Source organism: Tympanuchus pallidicinctus, unplaced genomic scaffold, assembly GCF_026119805.1.
Source record: "Tympanuchus pallidicinctus isolate F22 unplaced genomic scaffold, pur_lepc_1.0 scaffold1, whole genome shotgun sequence".
Classification (NCBI taxonomy): Eukaryota; Metazoa; Chordata; class Aves; order Galliformes; family Phasianidae; genus Tympanuchus; species Tympanuchus pallidicinctus.
The window spans coordinates 104,445,438-104,466,163 of NW_026294618.1; the positions used below are offsets into that span (position 1 = coordinate 104,445,438).

Consider the following 20,726-nt stretch of genomic DNA (forward strand, 5'->3'; position numbering starts at 1 on the left):
TTATTATTACTAAGCATAAGGCAAGTTAGGACAAACTGCAAAACAAACATTCATCCAGTCTAAAACTGATATTCAAAAGAATTTTATATTTGAAGTCAGAGAGACCCTACCTGCGTCTTCATTAAGTTCTGGGTTGACACGAAGAGTTCCATCTCACCATCTTCTCCCTTGGGTACAGCCAAAGTACAGTGAGTTTCCAGATAGAAATGCTCCTGTCCACCAAGGTACATCTCTCCTAGAAAGTTGACAGAAGTGTCCCATAGATAGAGTGCCATAAGATGCTTACCACCATCTCCTATCTACAAACCACCACCCTTTTAAATTGTTAAACACGAAACATGGGTGCACAGCACTGGGTGTCCAGTGTTGTGCAGCACTGGACACCCTTAGCTCTAAAACTGACACTTCCATTTTGATGTAAAAATAAATAAATAAATAAATAAATAAAAAAATCAACCAAACAAGCAATAAACATTTAAAAAATAATCCTGCACTCCACACCATTGAGCCAGTATGGCTCAGGATGTAACCCTGCCTGTGGCAGGAGGGTTGGAACTTCATGGTCCTTGAGGTCCTCTCCAATCCAAGTCATTCTGTGATTCTATGAAGTTTGATGCCTTCCAGATTTTCTTGATAACACCGAGACAAACATTTCTAAAACAGGATTGTGTTCATTCTCACCTTCCAAAATGTGATCAGATTCTTCAAATCCTTTCTTCACATCTCCCTTTTTAATCCTCTTTATAGGTTTAATGAAGGATTGTTTCTCAATAGCTTCCTGGGAAACAATGACACAATGAAACGTTCATGGACATTGAGATTTTGGAAAGGGTCCAGAGGAGGGCGACTAAGATGATCAGGGGGCTGGAGCACCTCCCCTATGAGGACAGGCTGGGGGAGTTGGGCTTGTTCAGCCTGGAGAAGAGAAGGCTGCGGGGTGACCTCATTGCAGCCTATCAATACCTGAAGGGAACCTACACCCAGGAGGGGAGTAAACTCTTCAAAAGGGCTGACAACAGCAGGACTAGGGGAAATGGATCCAAGTTGAAGGAGGGAAGATTTAGGTTGGATGTTAGGGGGAAGTTCTTCACAAGGAGAGTGGTTAGGGCCTGGAACGGGCTGCCCAGGGAGGTTGTGGATGCCCTGTCCTTGGACGTGTTCAAGGCCAGGTTGGACGGGGTCCTGGGCAACCTGATCTGAATGTGTGTTTGGTGGCCCTGCTAGGCAGGGGGGTTGGAACTCCTTGATCCTTGAGGTCCCTTCCAACCCGGGTGATTCTGTGATTCTATGGAGACAGAGTGAAAGCAAAGCTTCCTCCGACTGATGTAGAAATGTTTTAAGGTAACGCACAAGTTGCTGAATGTTAACTGTTTAAGCTTTTTGCCTGTTGCCACACTACAGCACAGCAATTTCACAATAAACACCATGACTGGGCAACCTAGGATTGTTCCTTGTGACCTGTTTTATATCATGGATCCAGAAGCTCAAGACCTCTAGCCAACAGAGCTGTGACTTCTGACCTGTGTTAACTGTAGTCCATGGCCCAAAGGGCAGTACAGAAAGAAAGGAGATAGAAGGAGAAAAGTGTATTCCCACACGGAGTGAGAACTCCTGCAGAAATAGTCCACTTCTGAGCCCAAACACAATCTTTCCTGTGGAAATTTTATGACTGCAATGCACTCTTGCCAAAAGTGCACGTTTCCATCATGAAAACAAAACACAACAGTGATAGAACTGCAACAACAACAAAGTTTTTTGGCCCCGCTCTTTTCTTTCTAGGTTGAATAAGCGGATATTAGCTACAGAAAAAGAAAAGTTCTAACACATGGTTTGAAAATGAACTACCTATGTAAACAGATCAAAACCTCTGCTCTTAGATGACTGCATGTCTGTGCTGGACAACGCACAGATTTTTTGAGCCAAATCCAAATACAGAACACGTGGCACAAAATACTGACCTTCATAAAAATTAATTAGCCTTAACTTCTCCCCAGTATTTCTAATTTCTCCTTAATGGGAATGGCTTTGTCCAATTTTCTCTCCTTTCTAGATGTGAATGCTGTGTTAGATACAATTAGCTTTTACTCCTACAGGAATGCCTTGTTAATAAGTGTTCCAGTTTAAAAAAAAAAAAAAAAAAGGCATGAAATAATCATGAATTGTTGACATGTTTCTTCAGTTTTGAGAAGATCCCTTTAAAGACTGCTGCATCCCCATCACAGAGACAAATGCAACGCATGGCTACATAACCGTGAGTGAACAGCGAAGTTCACTGGATATCAGAGCTTTGAGAGCTGACTGAGGAAGCAGACCTGAGCTAACTTACCTGAATTGTGACAATAGGTTTGAGCTCCTCGTATTTAATCTTCACAGCTTTAGCTGCTCTCCTGGAATGTTCCTGTGTGTCTGCAATGACTGCACCGATGATGTGACCCACACAGGTGACCTGCAGGACAGGTTTGAACCCACCATCAGTTAGTGCATAAACACACACACACACACACACACACACACACACAGAGTAACTGCAAGACTTGTGTTAATTCTCTTCAACTCTTCTTTTTTTTTTTTTTTCCCCTTCTTTTTTTTTTTCCTTCCTCCTTTTCCCCACTGTTTGGTCTACATAAAGCCACCTTTGAATAGCATAAGGAATAGATGAGTAGCTAGAGTAGGGTTTTTATGTCCATGTAGCTGTCTGAATGCAATGTAGCCATGATTACTCATAACTCCACAAGAGACACTGATCAGAGATAAAGGAGAGGGGTTTGGAGCAGGCCTTACTGCATTTGGCAAATAGATATCTACTGACTCCAGCACAGCCAGCATTTGTCTCTGCATATGGCAGACGACTACATGGGACAATATAAGTACTCTCATCTCCTAGGCAGCATGATTGAAAAAGGCTATCTTTAAGAACGTACCACATCCTCAGCAAAGACAGTCTCATCATTAGCAATGCCAGTGATGTTACTGCCAGGAACATCCTTAGCAGAGACAAAACACACAAACCCAGGGACACTCCGGGCTTCTGATGCGTCCACAGAACTAAAGAGAGAAAGCAGGAGAAGTAGAGTTATTATTTCTTATTTTTCTTTCTGTGGTTGATTATGAGACACCGATAAATCTTCAGGCTTGATTCCAAGAAGCCTGGCAATGCATAAGAGAAGTTTGTCATAGGATATCACATTAGACTAAAGCAGAGAGGCAACTAAAATCATTTTCATCGAGTATTAATCACAAAAAAATTGAAGCTCTAAAAAATTGTGAAAGGTTGCTTTTGCAATATTATGTACACAGGCTACCTATTTGGCTGGCTTTACAAAGGGACTGTTGCCAGTAGAAGAGTCGTGGCCTTGTTTCTGCTGAACAATTTAACATCATCTATAAATTACTGCAATTTTTACCTGCACTCTTGTTTAGATTCCTGAAACTTCGTTGCAAGATGTGCTTGAAAGTTGTTGTTTATTAGTCCCAGTGCTCTACAGACATTTAAAAAAAACATTCACGTGTGAATGTGAACTCTTAGGCACCAGGAGCTGAAGACAACTCTATTTTTCTTATGAAATCTCACTTTCCAACACTTCTGCACTAATGCCTCAGAAAGAATCCCCTCATTGATTCTCTTAGTAATACAAAATCAGATCATTTCTAACTTATAGTTGCTAGTCAAAACCTGACTCAGGTTAAGAGAAGTTTCCAAAGCCAGTATTTTGACCAATAGAATCGTAGGTTGAGGCTCTTCTGTTACTTCTGTCCTAATGAAACATACTGCCACATCCTCTACGGAATGACACAGGCAGATTGAAAAGTCAGTGTGCAGTGCAAGTGCAAGAAACACGCACAGCAACTTCTAGAAAATATTGCACACTGTGGTAACAGGCATAGATAGGATGCTTTCTTCATGGCCTCACCTGCACCGGTAATAGTAATGATGCTTATATGCTTGTGGCACTCAATGACCACACTGTAACACCTGAGATTTAATCATGATGACAGAACATTTTTTGTCACAAGCTGGAAGTCAGCTACTACATCAGTGCACCAATGACCACTGTATGCTGCCCATCCCATGTTTGACCACTGTGGGAAACCATTGGGCAGGGAGCCTTAAGTGGGCAGGAAGTATTGCCTAAGGAACAAACAACAAATCACAAGGCTATTGAGGATGATATGAGGCAATGCCATGCACTAATTCTACATGGTTGAGTGAGATGGGGTAAGAATGCTGCCTAGGGACAAGGGCTTTGTGCTCCAAAACTGCCAGGTCAGTTAATTCCCTCAGTTTTCCCCTCACACAGATTTACAAGGCAGCTTAACATTCAAATCTCACCTTCATGTGAGACACCTGCATGCACAAAGCACGCAATGAGTTCCCACTGGTGCAAGAAGCTTTCCCCTCATCCTCAACTTATCATGTCAATGTTTTCTAAGCCACAGGAACTAGACGTTTGCAACGTGTGAAACTCAAAAGCAACACTTACAGGATTTTAGCATGGGCTTTGGTGCTGGTCACCAGTGTGAGATACAGCTCGTTCTCATAGTGTGGAATGTCATCACAGTAAACAGCCTCCCCGCAGGCTTGCTTGGCTGCTGAAACGTGCACCAAAGGCCGGCCCACAGTATCTTCCACCAACTGCCCCCTGGGCACTTCCTAGAGCAAAACACACTGCTGACTTCACTGCTGCTATTGCAGGGGGCAGAAGCACCGATGGGAGACTAAAAGGCAAGGCGAGACATCCTAGCAGGACATGTAAAGGGACAGGGGCTCAGTCCCTCAGTTCCTTAGGGAAAGGAAGATAAATAGGATGGAGTGGCTACACAAGGAACAGCAGAGAAGGAAGTGAAAGGGATTCGGCTCATATAAACTTCCAAGTTTGGCAGCTAGCTATTCTCAGTACTAAAGATGAAAGGAGCAGTGCTGGGCACTGCATCCTAAAGTAAGGAAGGGATGGAGGCCAAATTAAAATCCTTAGCAACAGCATTACAGAAGTTCATGTACTGTTAATACTCAGGGAAGAAACAAGACAAGAAGCACTGCTTGAGCTAAAGAAAAGCCTAGATAACAGCAACTTACTTGGAAGAGCTGGGTGCTTGCAATGGGATCTTTGTGAAACAGCTCCGTAGCACTGATGTAGGTTGGGGGAATAGGTTCACACAGATTGCTCTGCCACAGAATATTAAAGAAAATTATCTTCCCAGTCAGTCCCTTTCTCATACACATCAGTAGCCAATCTGCCTGAATTTCAACTCTTTCCACTCTCAGACAGCACATACAGCTCCCTCTTCCCCAGCCTGCCTTCCCTAGCAACACTCACAGGGCCATTCTGTTGCTTGCTCAGCTTCTGGAGAACGGTCAGATAGAATTTGAAGAAGAAGCTGAGTGTGAGCGTGCGTCGGAATTCCACCATCCCACCAGGTGCAGAAGGAGACAGGTCCATCTCACCTGCCAGCAAGCGGCAGGCATCCTGCAGCAGCTTCTCATTCCAGTCCCTGCAAGGGAACACAGGCAATAGTCAACCTTTCCTCAGCCCTAACTATCAGCAGGACAGATTTCCAACAGACAAGCTCATTCAGCATTCCGAGAGCCCAACACAGACATTTGAGTGTAAGGGAAGAAGGAAGGCATCACACAACATACAGACTGCTGCAGAAATGTAGCACCAATTCTTCCCCTTTGTCCTTCTGGGTACCATCAAAGAGAATGATTCTGGGTATTTGAATTGCTGTTAGTGCTGCTCCCCTAGTAGACTCGCAGAAAAACTCCTACCTGCCAGTGAGCTCTTGGCAAGTTTTTAGTGCCAGGATGGTTGTAGGAGCCATTCCACCATAGCTTAGTTTGACCTCCTGCACTCGACTGGTGCCATGTTGGAACAGGACTCTCATCCCACAGGTTACAATAGCAATGTCATCCTCCCTACGGTAAGCCTGCTTGAAAGCTGAGAAGTATTCACCCTAGAGACAGAAAAATATTTATTTATTCCTTGCCTTGGCATGTTTCGGAGCATGGAAATGGACAAGCTGTTAACCTATCCCTACATAGATGAGCTATTTTAGGGAACTGTATCAGATGGATTCATCTCGCAGTGCCTTGTGTGATATATTTGTTCAGGCAGTGTTATATATCATATAGGTTGGAAAAGACCTTCAAGTCCAAAATTCACATGATCTTAAAATTAAGTCTAATGTATTACACTAGTGGTTATTATCCAAGATAGGGCTGTTTGTGAAATGAGTTTTAGCACACCTGCATACAGTTTTCCTACACTGTGAGGAAAAAAACCTTTTTTTACATAAACAATCTTACTATTCCTCTGCAACCACTTTCTCCCGGGCTGCCAAGTTGGAAACCTAATCAGTAAAACTCAGATTCCTTCACCCTTTCTCTTCCAGCTCTATTGGAAGTCCTTATACCTGAAAGGAACTGAAATCAGTAATCATAAATGGTTCACAGTTCTAGAACACACCAGACTAGTGAATGCAAGACTTACTGTCAGTTCAGTCCATTACTTGAAATACAAATTGAAATACAGCTCTCAATAACTACTCTGAATCCTCTGTTGGATTCCATGGGAAAAAAATGCACCAGCAGCTACAGCTCACAAAATTCAGCAGCTCTCCTACCAGCAGTAAACAAGAGATTAATATGCTACTGGTTTACACCAAGTGATAGCATCACCTTGGAGTCACAGAAAAGTCAGTTTTTCCCGTTGCCTGTGCTGCAGTGTATAACAAACTCCTCTTCCAGCTGCCTGCAGACTAGGAGAGAAATCAGATCTGATATCTTTGCACGGCCATTCTTGAGAGTTTGCTGCCAAGTTCTTCTTTGAATGCTTCAGCCAAGCTACCGCCCAGCATAGCAGTCTGTTCCATTAGTTATCTCTAATCAGAAGTGGACTCCACTGTAAGGAAGTAATTGCACTACTGCTGGCAGTGAGAGCAGTTCCACGCGGAGCTGGTTTTATGCACTGAGCTCTTGTTACTGGAGATATAACTGAAGTGTGTGCTTCATCTCCTAAATCCAAGTAATTGGCGGGCAGCCAGCAGGTAGTGGCAGAAGAGCATCAGTAGCATCCTCCCAATAAGCTTTCAAAGAGAAGAGAAAGCAGCCACTTCTCTCACAGCACACCTCAGAAATCTCCAATAACAAGATCATAGCAAGGAGCATAGCAATTACCTCCACTTCTCACAAGACGCTGCAGGTTTTCTAGGTAAAGTGTCCTGTGGGAGAAGATACTTATTCTTCATCACCAGGACTGTAGGCAATGTAACCATTTTACCAGCTCCCCACGTATGCCCTACCTCATGATAAAACAAGGGAATGTCCCCTCTAAACATTCACAGTGAAAGTTTACAGATATTAGCAGTCTCACAGAAAAGCCAAGTAACTGACTAGGGCTCTGTACAGATTTAGGTTCTTCCTCCTGCCTGAAGTAACACCATGTAGGAGCACCTATTTGCATTTGCAAAAACATTTCTGTGTTTGAAAGAACTGACAAAAGCATGGACTATAGGGGTCAATAAAGGAAGAAGGTTGAAAAATATCAATTTAAAGGATGAAGTAAGACTTTGTGATCTTTCTGTCTCTCCAGTGTAGAAAAAAATGCAATACTACAAACCTTCATAGGTTCATAGAGAAGTATATAGTCACTGTGTTGTTAAGCACTTTCTGTTTGAATATGACTTGGTTTGTTTATGACTCAGAATATTACTGTCATAAACATTAAATAAGAGCGAAAAATGGCCTAGAGAATGGCGTATGTGAGGAGAAGGATATGGAAAACTAATGATTGCTAAATGAGAAATAATGCAAATGGTGCATATAACATTTGTGAACCTTATCTGGAACACGGGACGTTTTTATAGCCTAGAAGTGAAAGAGGACTGTTAAATAAAGGGTATGTCCCATTCCAGGAATGCTGTGTTATACATTAACTGATGCATCTGTTGTGAGGATATCACAGCTCCTGAAGACTTTGTCGCATGCCAGCCCCATGAGACATTCCTTGGAGAACTTTGCTCTCTCTGGCTTCATGTTTGTGAGCAAAGACCGACCAAGACAGCATAAGATCCAGAGTTCAAATGTTGTTCTAGTTTTTCAGATGAATGAGCTGCACGTAACCTACGGATCACACCATTGCCCTGCTGGTGAACATTTATTTCTTTTGTGAAGCTGCCACACAACTTCGGTATGGATGGAGGAACATGGTATTTTCCATCAACTCTATCAAAAGTGTTTCTCATTTTGAGAAAAAGAAATTCTTCTTGTAGTTATCACAAGATCACAGAACAGTTATTCAGAAATACATGTAAGAATGTCATCAATAAAATACCTATGTTCTCTTAACACTTAGACACAAGAGAAATAATCTTAAGAAAGAGAATAGTCAACAACTTTGTTAGCTCTGTTCCTTAATGTGATGGCATTTCAGGTAAATTGATGCTTTCCAGTTACAAAATAAATGTGTTACCACACCGTGAATCCTTGAATCTTACAGCTTGTAGTCTCAAGCTCTAAAAAGGTAAATACCCTCACACCAGCAGATTACAGTCTGATGTTATCTGCCCTGAAGAGAAAAAGGGGTTTTACTTCATAGACAGTGAATCTATTATGCAGTTAAAGGGGAGTGCCCTATTTGCCAAACTGCCACGATAAGCAGTCCTTCTGGTTTCAGTCTTGCAAGGCAAGGATACTGAAACTCAACTTGCCTCTTATCCCCATATTCTTCCCCATTTCAGTTCACAGAAATGAAACAGGAACCTCAGAATCATAAACTTCACATCAGGAATTGCTAGCATCTTTGCTGTACCATTTCACAAACAGAATTTACACCTCTGGGAACATCACATTGGTCCTTTAACCATTACTGAATGCACTCGAAAGCCCTAGACAATAAAGTGGAGTTTTCATTTCTTGTGCCAGAAAAATTGGTCTTGCGACAGAGCTCAGTTCCTCTTGCTTACTAGAAAGAGTACATTGCTATATCTTCACCAAATACTTCATTTGCCTGCTGATCCAACTGGGACTTCATAAGCATTTGGAGGCCAATCTTCAAGGAAAAATGCCTAGCAGTGAAACTAGCATTTAGGTAATAATATTTTAACTCTGCGATGCTGACGGCTTTTCTACAAGCTTACCTCCTTGCTGTAGGGTATCTCAACAGAGAGGAGTACTTCCTCAGGTTTAACTGCAGTTTTTCTGTATCCTGTGAAAAACTTCTCATCCATTGTGACAGTCCTCCTGCCCTCTGCAGAGCAAGGAGAGATCAGTGGTGAATGAGTGAGCATCTCGGATGAAGAATGGAAAGAGTATATACGATAGAACCTTTCGTCTACACAAATCATTCTTGATATGGTACCAGTTTTCATTTTCCACTCATTTTTGTTGTTCCAACAAATCAGGATTTTCTCAGCTTTACTTTGATCATCATGTATATCAAATGTATATCACAGATTACATCTCTGTACATATCTGCATAAGAACTGATGAAAGATCTCTCCAAGTCCTCCTTCCTTCATCTAATTAAAGCTGAGACTCTGGTGGAATTAATTTCTAGCATTTCAACGCAAGTCCCTCTTTCCCCTTTCCACAGCCTGCATTCAAACATGTTACATAAGAAACCATTGAGAAGACAGACTACTTCTCAAAAATAACCTATTTGAAGAAAAAATTCTCCCTAAGAACAAATGCAAATTGTGACATTTAGTTTTCTTCACAGGAGGAGAAAAAAATTCAGAACAGGATTCAGCTTTTATTTCAAAAAATCCACAACAATCAAAGCATGAGAGTGACATAAATAATTGTACACCTGTTTTTGATTGTTTTGGTTTTTCTGTTTTTTTTTCTTGTGAACAGACATCTCCAACCAGTTCTTCACAGTTTCTGTAAGTGCGTACACTGTGCCAGATTTATTTTGGCATAGAAGTTCAAAACTCTTTAGGAAACCAGTCTTAGGCCTATCCCCAAGACTTGAGAATCAAAAAGGGCAAAACCCTCCAAAAGTCAAGCAAAGAATATTTTATGCATTGCTGATACGCACTTTCAAGTTTTGATCTGACAATATTCCATAGGAAAGGACTTACGACTATCCCATCTATCTCAGTGCCATGAAGAAATATAAGTAACTTACTCGTTGATATCAGAGTCAGTTTACTTCCACTTGCCATTAACACAGGATTTAAGTCAGAGATTGGGCTTGCTGTCATTATGTTCCCACCAAGAGCCTAAAGTGATAATAAATGAAATAGAAAAATAATAAAAATTCTCAACATCTAACAATAACGTCTTGCAACCCTACATTATCCCACGCAGAGTGCACTAAGGACTGGCTGCACTTGAGCTTGCTTTGATAAGCTCTTTCTGCTTACTCAGCAACTCCAGGCTGTTAATGAATTAGGGATATATAAAATCCACAAAAACAGCTGTTGGCCCCTTGATACTAACATTTGTCTGACAGTTTTAGCAGCAGTCTTTGGGTACTGCATCAAAACTACCTTATGCTCAAGCCACGTATACCCAGCAGTGTCAAGATTCACTTGGTGTGGATGCAATTATGGAAAGATCCATGGAGAAACTTTCCAGTAACATTCAGAAAACAAAGTGTTTTGACTGCAGCACAAATGTGTGGCCCAATGTATTGTAAAATTACGTCTGGTTAAAATGAAAGCAGGTTGGCTTCCCAGAGCCGACAGCACAGTAGAAGAGTTCCATTGGAAGGGAACTTCAAAGATCGAGCCCAACAGCCTGACCTCTTCACCAAAAGGTAAAGCACATTAATAAGAGCATTTTCCAAGTCGCTCTTGAACATTAGCAGCCTTGGAACAACCAAGTGCAGCGGTAGAAAGCCTGTTCCAGCATTTCACCACTCACTCACACAGTAAATAAATTTCTCTTGTGCAAAGAGCCCAGGGCACACCAGTGCTGGATAAGGGAGGCCATCTCCTCAGACTAAGCTCTCAGTTGCAGTCCCCAGTATTCCTGAGTCACTTACTGCAACATTCCTGATCTGTGGCCCTGCAAACCATCGCAGCTGTTGAAGGGCAGCCTGGAAAATCTCAGTTTTGTAAGAAGGAAGCTCTGCCACTGCTTTTCTCAGCACCTCTTCTACTAAGCTTAAAGTGCAGGCAGCGCCAAAGGTGACCCCTGCAGACAAATGAGAACTGTTATTTTTCTTCTCCCAGAAATCTAGATATAGAAGGGGAATTATAACAGCGTCTACAAAGCTTAGATGCCACTGGACTTAATTAGGCAGCAAAGATTTGGGGAAGGCACTCAGCCACAATGGAGTATTCTGTAATGCAATGCGTGTAAACATCACATCCCCAGAACAAAACTCACAGCTCATGGCAGTACTGCCTCTTACATGACAGTAGCCTAGCATCCATTTGCCTTACTGTAGCTTGGCTGCATTCACTACATCATCTTCATTTCTTCTAATTATTTGTAAGTTTTCCCTGCTTCCATCACAAAGATAAATGCTTAGTTACACAGACTGTCAAATCCAATGTGTTTCTCACAGTTGCTAATTTAAAAATCTTAATAAAGATGGCCTGCTGACATTCATTATTGAGCCAAACGATATACTTGAAACACCATACACACTGAGATAGAATCACAGTCACCAAGGCTGGAGAAGACCTCCGAGACCATCTAGTCCAACAATTTTCCTACCAGCAATATTTCCCCACTAAACCATGTCCCTTAGTACATCTACATCTATACATGAATCTACCTTCCGGTGAAAATTCTTTCTTAAACTACTCATACATGTCTCTCACCTGGTCACCTGGTGGGAAATGCATGAATGGAAATAGGAAACAGTCTTTCTTTTGTATTGGAGCTCCCACACACTTAGCAGGCCTCGTCTCCCCTTTCCCTCACCTGTTTCAGTGCGCTGAACAGCATTCATTTCAGGGATCCATGCTGGTGCTAGTATCACTGGATACAACATGTTCTTTAACCTCATCTCAATACCTTAAGGAAAAGTAAGACTCCTTCAGTTGTGCGTATGTGATAGAGAGCCTCAGTTAACTGTCTCCCAGTGAAAAGGCAGCAGGCCTATAAACAAGTCAGTTCATTGACCATCTAATGTACAGACCACATACAGTCAGAAAGACAACAAACTAAAATCCGCTCCCCACTAACACCAGAATTTTCACAGGGCAGTTTTAGGCTATTTAGCACTTGTGTGACGTGGCTATTGCTGTACATAACCCTTGGGGAAAGAAAAATTAATACAATGAACGAGATCAAGCTGAGCGATTGTCTCCTGATTTATTTAGGATAATAGAATTACTCAGCATGTCTTAACTCTCTTTCACACCTCTCATGTTTACAGAGTTATACGTGCTGGGAGACAACACACAAGATCTCAAGGCATGACAATTTACTTCCTGGAAATTTTTCAAAATGTAGATTTCACAACTGAATGACCTCTAGTAAAAAGATAAGTCATATCATGTCACTCCCACTTCTCAAAATCCCACAAAAAAAAAAAAAGCTCAGACATCTAGACAATAGTTTACTTTTTTTTGCACACTAGCTTTTCTTCTTACCCACTTCAGTGTTCCCTACAACAAGCTTGGCATTGGGATATTGGGATTTGAGTGCCACCAGCTCCTGGAGAGTTGTAGGCTGAATCCACATCACGCGTTCACCTTTGAAACACACCTGCTTCTGCTCCTTGCTTTTCTGAGTCTGTAGAAAGAGAATGCAGAAAGAGTTCGGGCCCTACATGAAGCCAAGAATCCCTTACATGAAGCCAAAAATCCTGCCAAGTGACTGATGGGGACCCATGGCACCCACATCTGGTTGGCAGTTGGCCATTCTCCATCCATTCCTCTGCTATCACTGACTGGAGTCTCCCACACTGACAGAAGTTCTTCCTTCCCTTGAAATATGGACAGAACTAATCTCTGACGTAAGCCAGTCGGCCTCTACTCTTGCTATACCAAGTGGAGCAAAGTTGGTGCATTCAGGAAGTTATCTAGTTCAGACATACATTCAGTTATTTCCTGTATTTCTTACCTTTCTTTCCACAGTATAAATGGGTCACAGGATCATTAGCTCAGACAACTGTTTTTACAGCAGAGATATACATATGAGCTAGTAAAGTGAAATCCACATATCAGCAGCTGTTACCTCTTCTGATAGTCAGTGACCAAAAAGGAAGGCAACCCAAGAGCAGACACATATGGTGACAACAGAAAGTGCAGCCACCTGGGGCACGTTCTTAGCCTGCATATCTTTTAAGCCATCCTGACTGGCAAGAGTCTTTCATAAAGAGGGAAATATTTGTGCCCATGCTGCTTCATTTCATCATCATCCATCTTTGGCGCTACCATTTCATCAGGACACTGAGTACTGGCAACATTCAAACCCTGTGTGGAAAAATGAAGCCAGTGAACCACGTACTATTTCTTTTTAAAGTACCTTACCATTAACTCTGGTGGAAAGATTGGTTCCTGTGTAGGGTCTAATGGCTGGAACTTCGAAGAATCAAACAGGCTGGAGGGCATCATTGTCTATGAAAGAGAGAATGAAGATAGCTGGAGGAGAAGCAGAGGAGAAAGTTAACCACATACATCCTTATCTCATTTCTTTGTTCAGACCAATGCCTCTTACTGTTTCATGAAACAAACGACCACAAACAGCGAAAAGATACAACATAGTCCAGTGTCCCAAGTTTTCCAGATCAGACTTTTTCTGATCAGAATATGTCAGGCCAGAAACCTAAATACACTCACAGGATTTTTGCCAATTAAAAGTTTCATCACATTCACACTGGTTGTGCTAAATGACAAAGGTACATTCCAGGATGCAAGACCAGCATGAAAGCTAAATTAGTCCAATCTCCTCTGCATAAATTCAGATTACAATGAGCTTTGGCACAGAGTAAAGCAAAGTTAGATTCATAAACACTCAGAGTAGAGAACAAAATAGTTGAGGAACACTCTACCAGGTTCTCTTTTTCATTCATGCAGCAGCCTGGGCCATTGGCTTTTCCTCCACAGCAGCCCCCATTCTGAAGAAGAAACAAACATACTTCAACTAGTCTGGACAAAACTAAACAATTCAGGATACGTTCCTTCCCTCCTATCAAACCCTGGGTCACTGAAATTTTCAGTAACATGCATTCTTTAATAATTTTAATGAAATAACACCAAGCAGTTGTTAATTGCTGAAATATTCCAAACAAACCCAGATGTTTCCTATCAAAGAATCCACAAGAATTTTTTGGAGTTTTCCGAAGAGTTTTGTTATAGTCTCTCCTTCCCAAAGTCAGTTTACACTTCTATTGTATTATGCTTTAATTCCTTCTTTTCAGTTTCTACCATTTGTACCTCAACTATTACATAAAATGTGATCAGCTCTTTTCCTCCAGATATCCCAAGAGGATTCAGTTGTGATGTCCTGGGATGGTCATTAAATCATTCATCACTGAACTGTTTAACTTTGGGACAGATCAATACTGGATAATTAATTTAGATCTGCTTTCACAGAAAGACAGCTGCAAAAGCTGGTAGCACCTCGATTGCAAGCGTCATCACATTATTTCACTTAACTGCTACACCTCACTTTTCTAAAACCTGTGTCATAACGTGTTGTGCTACTCCAGACATACAGAATGGCAGTGTTTTCCAAAAGACAGGCATTCAAGCCAGCTCAGACGTCCCTGGATATCTGCAATACAGTATGGCCAGAGGAATGACTAACACACACAAAAAACCCCTCTATTAATACTACATTGCAAATTGAGGTTATGGCTACTGAAGTTCAGCTTACCATGCTGTTTTCTCCCTTACTACGACAGCATCCAGTGCCATTGGCTAAACTGCTACAGCAATTTGAGTCCTGTGGGGACAAAAAAACTGTTCTGAGAAAAATGGCCGTGTTCCCAGAAAATGAAGCAGAATTTATTCCCTTCTGAGACAATTCCCTCTCCCCACTTCCATCCTGACACCTCTCTTCCAAGCTGGAGTCGCAGTTAGCCCGGTGTTACTTAGCATGGAAGCCAGGTTACCATAGCTGTGATCCTTATTCCACTTCTGATACACAGAAATATTTTTAAATTTCTGCTATACCTTAATAGAGATGAGAGAATCAGAATGGCACAGAGTACTCAGGTGTTGGTGACCTATGATACACTGGCATAACACTGTGTACTGTTTTGTTCTCTACTCCTTGGAACGTTGTTTTGAGTACTCACTGGTGGCTGTGCTTCCATGGAACTATCTAGCACACCTCCAACATCACCTTGCTGCACAGTGATCTGCTCATCATTTTACATGTGAAATGAAGACTACCTCTCACTCCATTGATTACTTAGTATTTATTTGCTCTGAATGTTTTAAACGTTGTCTGAAGCCACTTACGACAGCAAAAGTCCTGTATCCCTCCAGAATGGGTCTGTATCCTGTACACCGACACAAGTTCCCTGTATAGCCAGAGACAAAGGATAAAAAATTAGCATCATTTAGCTGAATGATAATTCTTTTAGAAAATTACGTTGCACTTCACCATAGCTCATCAAATCTAGATTAAGCTCACAAAAATATTGGGAAGAACATTTCATAAATCATTTTGCAACAATCTTACTATCCCTTTTCACTGAAACCTTCAATTGAAATTAATCTAGACATATTCTGCTCAATCCAGTATTCATTTACCTCAATTGCGCAAGTCTGATCAGCACATCAACTCTCCAACCTCCTGAATTGCAACAAGATTGCTTTCCTTTGCATCTGATTTCTTCTCAGGCTGCAGCCAGAGGCCTCGTAAGAGCTCTAACCTCAGAGGCAACAGTACCCTCTCAAGTAATTTCAACAGTTGGCTTCTGCCCTACTCCATCATGTCTTGGAACTGGCATCTGGCCCAGATGCTGTCACTCTGCATCCTCTTGTACCCAAGATGAATGGGCCTTCACAAGATGTGGAGGCTCTTAAAAGCCCTCGAGGCACTAATCACATAATTTATCATGTTAAGAACAGTAAAGACCTGATCAGAGACTGAGACCACTTATCACTGCTTCAGGATGACAATGAGTTGTTGTGGGATTTTCATAGGCTGTTTTGGTTCACTTAATAGCACCTGACAAGTCTCCCCGTGGAAAAGCTGGTGCTTAACCTCATAAAAACTGCCTGTCTTTAATGAAATACATCAAGCAAAGTTGCTCTTCCATCTTATCTAGTGAAGCAGATGTTAGGAAAACAGCACAGGTTGCATCTGTGTGCAGTGTGGGTATTACCTTGGAAAGCATCTTCTATGTCCTCCATTTTGGGTTTGGGTTTGTTTCGAAGCAATGTGTACATGGACATAACAATGCCTGGAGTGCAAAAGCCACATTGGGACCCATGACTTTTTGCTATTCTCTCCTGAAAAGTAACATCAACAATCAGCTCATGATGTCAAAGTGAGTTTGTGGTTGTACTGATTTCTTTTCCTGCAACATTTCTACTTTTAAAAAAAAAAAAAAAAAAGTAGAAACAATCTCATCAAAAGATCTGAATCAACCACCAAATGTTCTTTGACAAGATGGGTTGTATCATCTGTGAAGACTTCAGAAGAGAGAGCCCACTGAAAAGCTTACATCTAGGCTTCAGATTCCCAGAGTAGCTGAAAATAACCAGAAGTCTCCAATAAGAGAGGAGGTCTTCAGATTTGCCATACTTGAAAGCTACCTGTACAGACCTGAGTCTGAATTTCAAAGCTTAGCTGGTTAGTCTTCAGAGGAGGTAGGGAAAGAAGCAAACAAAGGTCAGACAAGCTGTCATTCATTCACACATGCCTAACTTATTTTTCTCTTTGTTGTTTACTCTCTCAGATTGCTGTTGGCAGAAGTCCCACTCACTGCACAGACCGAAATGAATCAGTTCCCTGTAAAGGAGAGTATTCCCAGCAGTGCTAAAGTCAAGTTTCGTACAAAGTGCAATAAAACACTTTGCCAAAAGAGCAAGCTCACATTACCATCACTCCTTCCTACCGCTTCAGATTATCAACTACGTAAGAAGAGAGACCAAGGTCATTCTTGGAAGGCCATAACAGAGCCAAAACCTAACTCCAGATTTCCTGCTCCTGGTCTTTCAGCTGTCAGCTTTCAGCATACAGGCTTCCAGTACAACATCAGCTTTCCAGCTTTACATCAGCTTTCCCAGTTTCTGATGCAGGATGCAAACCAGAGTCCCATGGCCCCATAACAAAGTGTGAGCATTTTGGCCAAGATAACACCAATTAACTTACTAGCTTTCTAGCCATTCCTGCAAGTAAAGACAAAATCTTTCTCTCAGCATTATAATGAAGATCTCAATACTCTAGAACATGTTCAAACAAAATGAAAGTGTGCATGCAGGATTCAATAGTTAATGGCGTTAATAGCTTACCTGGGCTGGGTGCAACCTGGACTTTGTGTTTCCTATGCCTTCAACAGTAGTTACAGCTACATGATGCAGAGCACAGATAGGGAAGAGGCAAGCATTGGCAGTATGGTGGCTAAAGTGATAAATTAAGGTTATTTCATTCAACAGTGCTGCTCTGCAGAGGAAAAAAGGAATCAGGAGGGGCCGAAAAGTACTTAGAATCCACGGCAGCAGACACAGCAAGTGAGCTTCAGTAGATTGCAATGCAAACATTGCAAGTCAAATCCTATAGCACCTATTCAAAGTTCTTAACAACCTCACTTGAATTTTAAACTGACTGTGCACAAGAGGATTTGACTTAGAAAGTTAAATATCATCGCTGTGTGTTAAGCCACAGAACATTTTGCTACACACAATGTTGAGGGTTCAGATTGAAAAGGATACAGGATTTTCTTCTGGAAGGGATCATACTTGGATATCATAACAGTGCAAGCACCACATCCACCCTCCCCACAGCCCAGTTTGGTTCCACATAGTCCCACTGAGAGTACAGGAATTAAGGAAAACATGAGGAACGTTGGCAAAAGCCCTCTCCAACAGTTGTCAATCAAGTCTTAGCAGCGATTTCTTGCTGGAAACTAAGCATTCATATTTTTTCCTTCTCAATAAATTAACTTAATATGGGCAAAGTCTCAAATGTTGGCACATAATCTTTGAGATCAATTTCAAGATTCTCCTTTGAACCTACTTACATTCACTGTTAACAACTTTAGGTATAAAAGGTCAAGAAGTGAGAAGCATACATTGGCACAAAAGACAGGCCATTATTTTCCCTCTTGAACTTAATCTATCCAAGATACAATCAGGCAAAGTGGGGTTGCTATATCTCTCCTGAAAACCCCAAAGAGGATAATGATTTATATCTTTGTACTTATCTCATATTCCAGACAACCAGAACGTGGCACCAAAGATAAAACAACTATGCACAATTCTTTTGAAGGAGTACACCAACACAGACTGAAAAATCTGTAGCATGTCCACTCCCAGATAGTTCAGACAAAATCTCATTAAATATGGAGTGACACAACTTACTGAACTGGACCTAGTAGAGCCAGCCTGGTCATCACAGTGATGGCTACTCATCTCCCAAAGCAAATCTGACTCACATATCACTAGCTTTACACGGGAATCAAACATGACTCTTTGCATCCAGAAATACAACCACAGTATGCAACAGAAACCCTTGTCTCTAAGGGTACACCAATGGATCATTCTAACCTTGCCTATGGTAAGCACGTCATAGGATAATCAAATTATTGGTTATTACCTATCCAGTAATGTTCGAATTACTGGACAACACAGACAGCAGCTCAAGTGGCTCTAATGTTTTGGACAGAAAATTCTTTACAATTTTCATGAAACAAAGCTAAATTTCCTTCAATCATCTCCATACGTGTATCTTCAATATTCCAATATTGTATATACCATAATCCAATATGCCAATGCTGAGATCTCCCTTTGTCGTATTAATAACTAATTTCAAGTTTACGTGAAGTAGATGATTTAAATTTTTCTGTTCTATAATCTCAAAATATCTGCTCTAATCTTTCCCAGCAAGAAATAATACCAGACACGTGGAGCACCACTCTGTCCACTCCACAATGCTGAACAGTAAACAACAATGAAATGCCATAGGCAAAGATTCCTGTCATTTCTTCTGACATTGGATACATTTCCTTCGTAGGTAAGTCAGCAGAGTAGTTTCTGGGTCCACATCCTTTTCCACCACCTGCAAGAAGGAAAAAGTACTTTTACACACAGAAAACTTAACAACACGGATATGTTGTGTTGTACAACCAACCAACCAACCAGCAGAATTGACTAATGGTGCTAGAGCTGAAATAGCAAATACCATTCCTGATGATGTTAAATCAACCAGTGTTACACTGACAATTATCCTAAATGCAGGAATGTAAAATTATAATCGAAGAGATATTTTCTCTGCAGATTTTCACCCATTAGTGAAAAAATATATATATTTGCAGTTAACCATTAGATATAAAATCAGATTTTACTTGGACTTCTACCCCATGGCCAGAAACCAAAGTCTGCTCTTCCCTCCAAATGACAGCAGAGCTTGTCTTCCTCTTTTGTTGTTATTAGTAGAACGTCAAATTCACTGCATGCCAGAGCTTAATCATGTATTCTTGGCACTTACATTGTGCAAATCCTAAGAAAAATAGTTACTGGTTTTTTGAGGTAAATCTCACATTGGCAGGCACTGTATGTGAATTAACCTTTCCCAGTTTTGAAGGGCAAATCAATACAGAGGCTACTTGTGTAAGCCATTTTTCTTGCTGATAAAACACCTTCACGCCCTCTGTACCGTTTCACTTTAATGCCTTTGACACGTGACAGGGTTATTCTCAAGAGACAAGGTTCATACTTTCTATTTGAGTCCACATTTTTACAACCATCAGATAAAGTTCTCTGCTACAAAACACAAGTGTTAACAGTTTATTTTTGGTTAGTATTTGTCTTCCTTAAGAAAAAATAATCCTACTTCTGCATTGGGGATAATCTACAAGGAAACAGAATTCATTCTTCAAGCTCAGGGATGTCTTACTCTAACCAGCACTCGTGTTGCTTTTATTTAAAGCAGAGTGATCCCCATTCCCATCTCTCCTGTACATACGGACGCAAAAGCACGTATTGGCCAAGTCTTGGCCACTGACTCAGAGAAAGCACGCAGACCCCTCTGCAGTAGTCTGTTAAACAGGCAAAAAATTCCAAAAGAAAAGCTGTGGCTACTGGTTTCCCATGGACAATAGGCCTTTCCCAGATCAAGGGCCTTCCTCAGCAACTCACATCCTTACCGTCAGCTGAGTGTCTTCCCCAGGGCTCCATCAATGACCATAGCAAATCCCTTTCAATCAAGTTCCCAAGGTAGCCAGGCACAGAGAAAAAGCTTCAGAACAGTTCTCCGGATGATTAAAGGGTATTTATACTATTCTATGGTTAGTTCTAAGAAAATGTCTCAAGAATGTTTCTTGAGAGTTTCCAAAAGCACTCTATGAAGTACTCCAACCAAGCAATGGAAGGTTTTGGCCAAACGGCTCCTTGTCAGGAAGTTTTCAGTAGGAAATGAAACACAAGCCTAAATCTTCATTCAGCAAAGCACTTCACCACTCAGCTACACACGCTTCTAGTGAAGTCCTTAAGTATGTGTTAAGTCCCATCAGAGCCAAATCTTTGCCCAAGTTCATCAAAAAGTGGCTCCCACTATGCAGAAAATTGTCACGATAATCCACACTTGCATCCCATTCCAACTAAGAGCCTGGTTTTATGCCTCAGTCACAATCCTTCCACTGGAG

General features: G+C 41.4%; 1 protein-coding gene across 2 annotated transcripts in view; it reads right to left on the reverse strand.

The window, feature by feature from the left end:
* Positions 1-20,726, reverse strand: part of XDH (xanthine dehydrogenase) — a 40,319-nt gene that overhangs the window by 14,826 nt on the left and 4,767 nt on the right. The window contains exons 2-22 of one of the 2 annotated variants that reach the window (XM_052676851.1): positions 19,084-19,141; positions 17,797-17,893; positions 17,377-17,485; positions 16,245-16,371; positions 15,373-15,434; positions 14,783-14,851; positions 13,956-14,021; positions 13,435-13,521; positions 12,553-12,694; positions 11,879-11,971; positions 10,989-11,140; positions 10,128-10,221; positions 9,136-9,245; positions 5,768-5,952; positions 5,316-5,490; positions 5,075-5,164; positions 4,482-4,651; positions 2,922-3,045; positions 2,327-2,446; positions 682-778; positions 111-235 (exon numbers count right to left, since the gene is read on the reverse strand). In XM_052676851.1, the coding sequence (XP_052532811.1) occupies positions 111-235; positions 682-778; positions 2,327-2,446; positions 2,922-3,045; positions 4,482-4,651; positions 5,075-5,164; positions 5,316-5,490; positions 5,768-5,952; positions 9,136-9,245; positions 10,128-10,221; positions 10,989-11,140; positions 11,879-11,971; positions 12,553-12,694; positions 13,435-13,521; positions 13,956-14,021; positions 14,783-14,851; positions 15,373-15,434; positions 16,245-16,371; positions 17,377-17,485; positions 17,797-17,893; positions 19,084-19,141 (2,352 nt within the window). Of the gene's footprint in view, positions 1-110; positions 236-681; positions 779-2,326; positions 2,447-2,921; positions 3,046-4,481; positions 4,652-5,074; positions 5,165-5,315; positions 5,491-5,767; positions 5,953-9,135; positions 9,246-10,127; positions 10,222-10,988; positions 11,141-11,878; positions 11,972-12,552; positions 12,695-13,138; positions 13,158-13,434; positions 13,522-13,955; positions 14,022-14,782; positions 14,852-15,372; positions 15,435-16,244; positions 16,372-17,376; positions 17,486-17,796; positions 17,894-19,083; positions 19,142-20,726 lie in introns of those variants that run through there. The other variant, XM_052676941.1, reaches the window with a different exon arrangement.